Source organism: Polistes canadensis, unplaced genomic scaffold, assembly GCF_001313835.1.
Source record: "Polistes canadensis isolate GaletaPanama2010 unplaced genomic scaffold, ASM131383v1 scaffold_539, whole genome shotgun sequence".
Lineage (NCBI taxonomy): Eukaryota > Metazoa > Arthropoda > Insecta > Hymenoptera > Vespidae > Polistes > Polistes canadensis.
Genome location: NW_014570086.1, coordinates 28,336 through 29,799, shown reverse-complemented (window position 1 = coordinate 29,799; position 1,464 = coordinate 28,336). Strand labels below are relative to the sequence as shown.

General features: G+C 45.5%; 1 protein-coding gene across 1 annotated transcript; it reads right to left on the bottom strand.

The window, feature by feature from the left end:
* Window positions 1–3: 3 nt before the first annotated feature.
* Window positions 4–1,041, bottom strand: LOC106792664 (A-agglutinin anchorage subunit-like; the record flags this gene model as incomplete). The annotated part of the gene is made up of 2 exons (XM_014759161.1): window positions 593–1,041; window positions 4–502 (listed from the first exon to the last, which is right to left on the bottom strand). Coding segments are annotated over exons 1-2 (948 nt in total), but the record flags the coding sequence as incomplete, so codon positions are not given.
* Between the last annotated feature and the right edge of the window lie 423 nt (window positions 1,042–1,464).

Here is a 1,464-nt window from a genome sequence, read left to right as displayed (position 1 = left end):
AACTCTTCTGAGATTATCAGCACCAATGAGAATGTCAATGTGATCTGGAGTGAGAAAGTCAGGATCCGCTAATTTAAGRGATCTGAGATGAGGCCAATCTTTCTCTGATATTACAGACGACGGCAACTGAGATGTGACTTTTGACAAAATGAATGCCTTAAGATGAGCCCGAGATGACGAGTATGTCGACTGGAGGACCCAGGACACCTGACCTTGGTTCGCTCCTGAAGATGTACTACCCACACCCTGAATAGAAGTGTTTCCTGGAGAACGGCTAAGCTTTAGCTTAGCTATGATTTTAGAAGAAACTAAAGTCAACTCTGATCCAGGATCAATGAGAMRACGTACYAACTTAGGCGATCCATTTGAAGATATGGCAAAAGCTTTACAAGTAGCTAAGAGTACTGGAGCTCGAGAGCACCTTGAAAGCGATGGATTAGACGAACAATCGATGTCTGAGATAGGTGACGAAAATCTGACTCGTTTGTTCGTCTGAGAGGASCTTGAGGAAGATGAGATGGTCGATTTTAAAATGGATCTGAGAGGACGATGTGGGTAATGAGATGTCCTACCTACTCCTCATTCTGAGGACGCCTTTTTTGAAGAGTTCTGAGAAGAACTCTTCTTGGTAGGTATGGACTTAGGAGGAGATGATTGAGCTGAAGATGACTTGTGAGAGGAGCCATGAACAGAAGCCTTCGGTTTGGAGGGAGGTCTGGGAGTCAATGTACCGGAAGTGGATGATGATGACTTCGGACTAGAGGATCGGCGAAAAGATGACTTTTTGGAAGATTTACGACGATTCTCTCTCGGTGACTCATCCGACGATACCCGTGAGCCCTGCGAGGACGAGACTCTCTGAGATGTCTGTGTTGTCTCTGAGARAGAGCTTGAAGTCCTTGAGATTGGCAGCGATGATCTTGATGTAGGAAGAGATGTCCTAGACGATGTTGGAGGAGATGTCCTTGATATAGGAGGAGATGTCCTAGACAATGGAGGAGATGTTCTAGTTGTAGGAGGAGATGTCCTGGACGATGTCATCCTTTTCTCGGGATGTATGAGCGTGTGGTGCCGATCTCCACACTGRTTGCATCGCTTAGTACTCCTACATTGCCTAACGTTATGCCTGCCTAAACAGTTATAACATAGGCGAGATTCTGCTATGACCTTCTCCTTCTTCTGTTCATTTAAATTCTTGATGATCGTGTAGAATGAGATATAGGTGTAGGCGTAGTAGCCTCAGCCTTTACGTTTAAGGCCCTTGCGTAGGACCTTGTGAAGGGAGATTTGGCTCGTTGAGATGTCTTTTTGAATCCCTCGTAAGACCTACGAGTCTCGATATGTTCCAGTGCTCTAGCCGTGCTAGTGAGATGACTCATTAGTTTATCTAGCGGTGGGAACTCGCNTTGATTAATTTGTTGAGGGATCCAGATGACCTTTCCTTGTTGCGAGGAAGAGCTATCA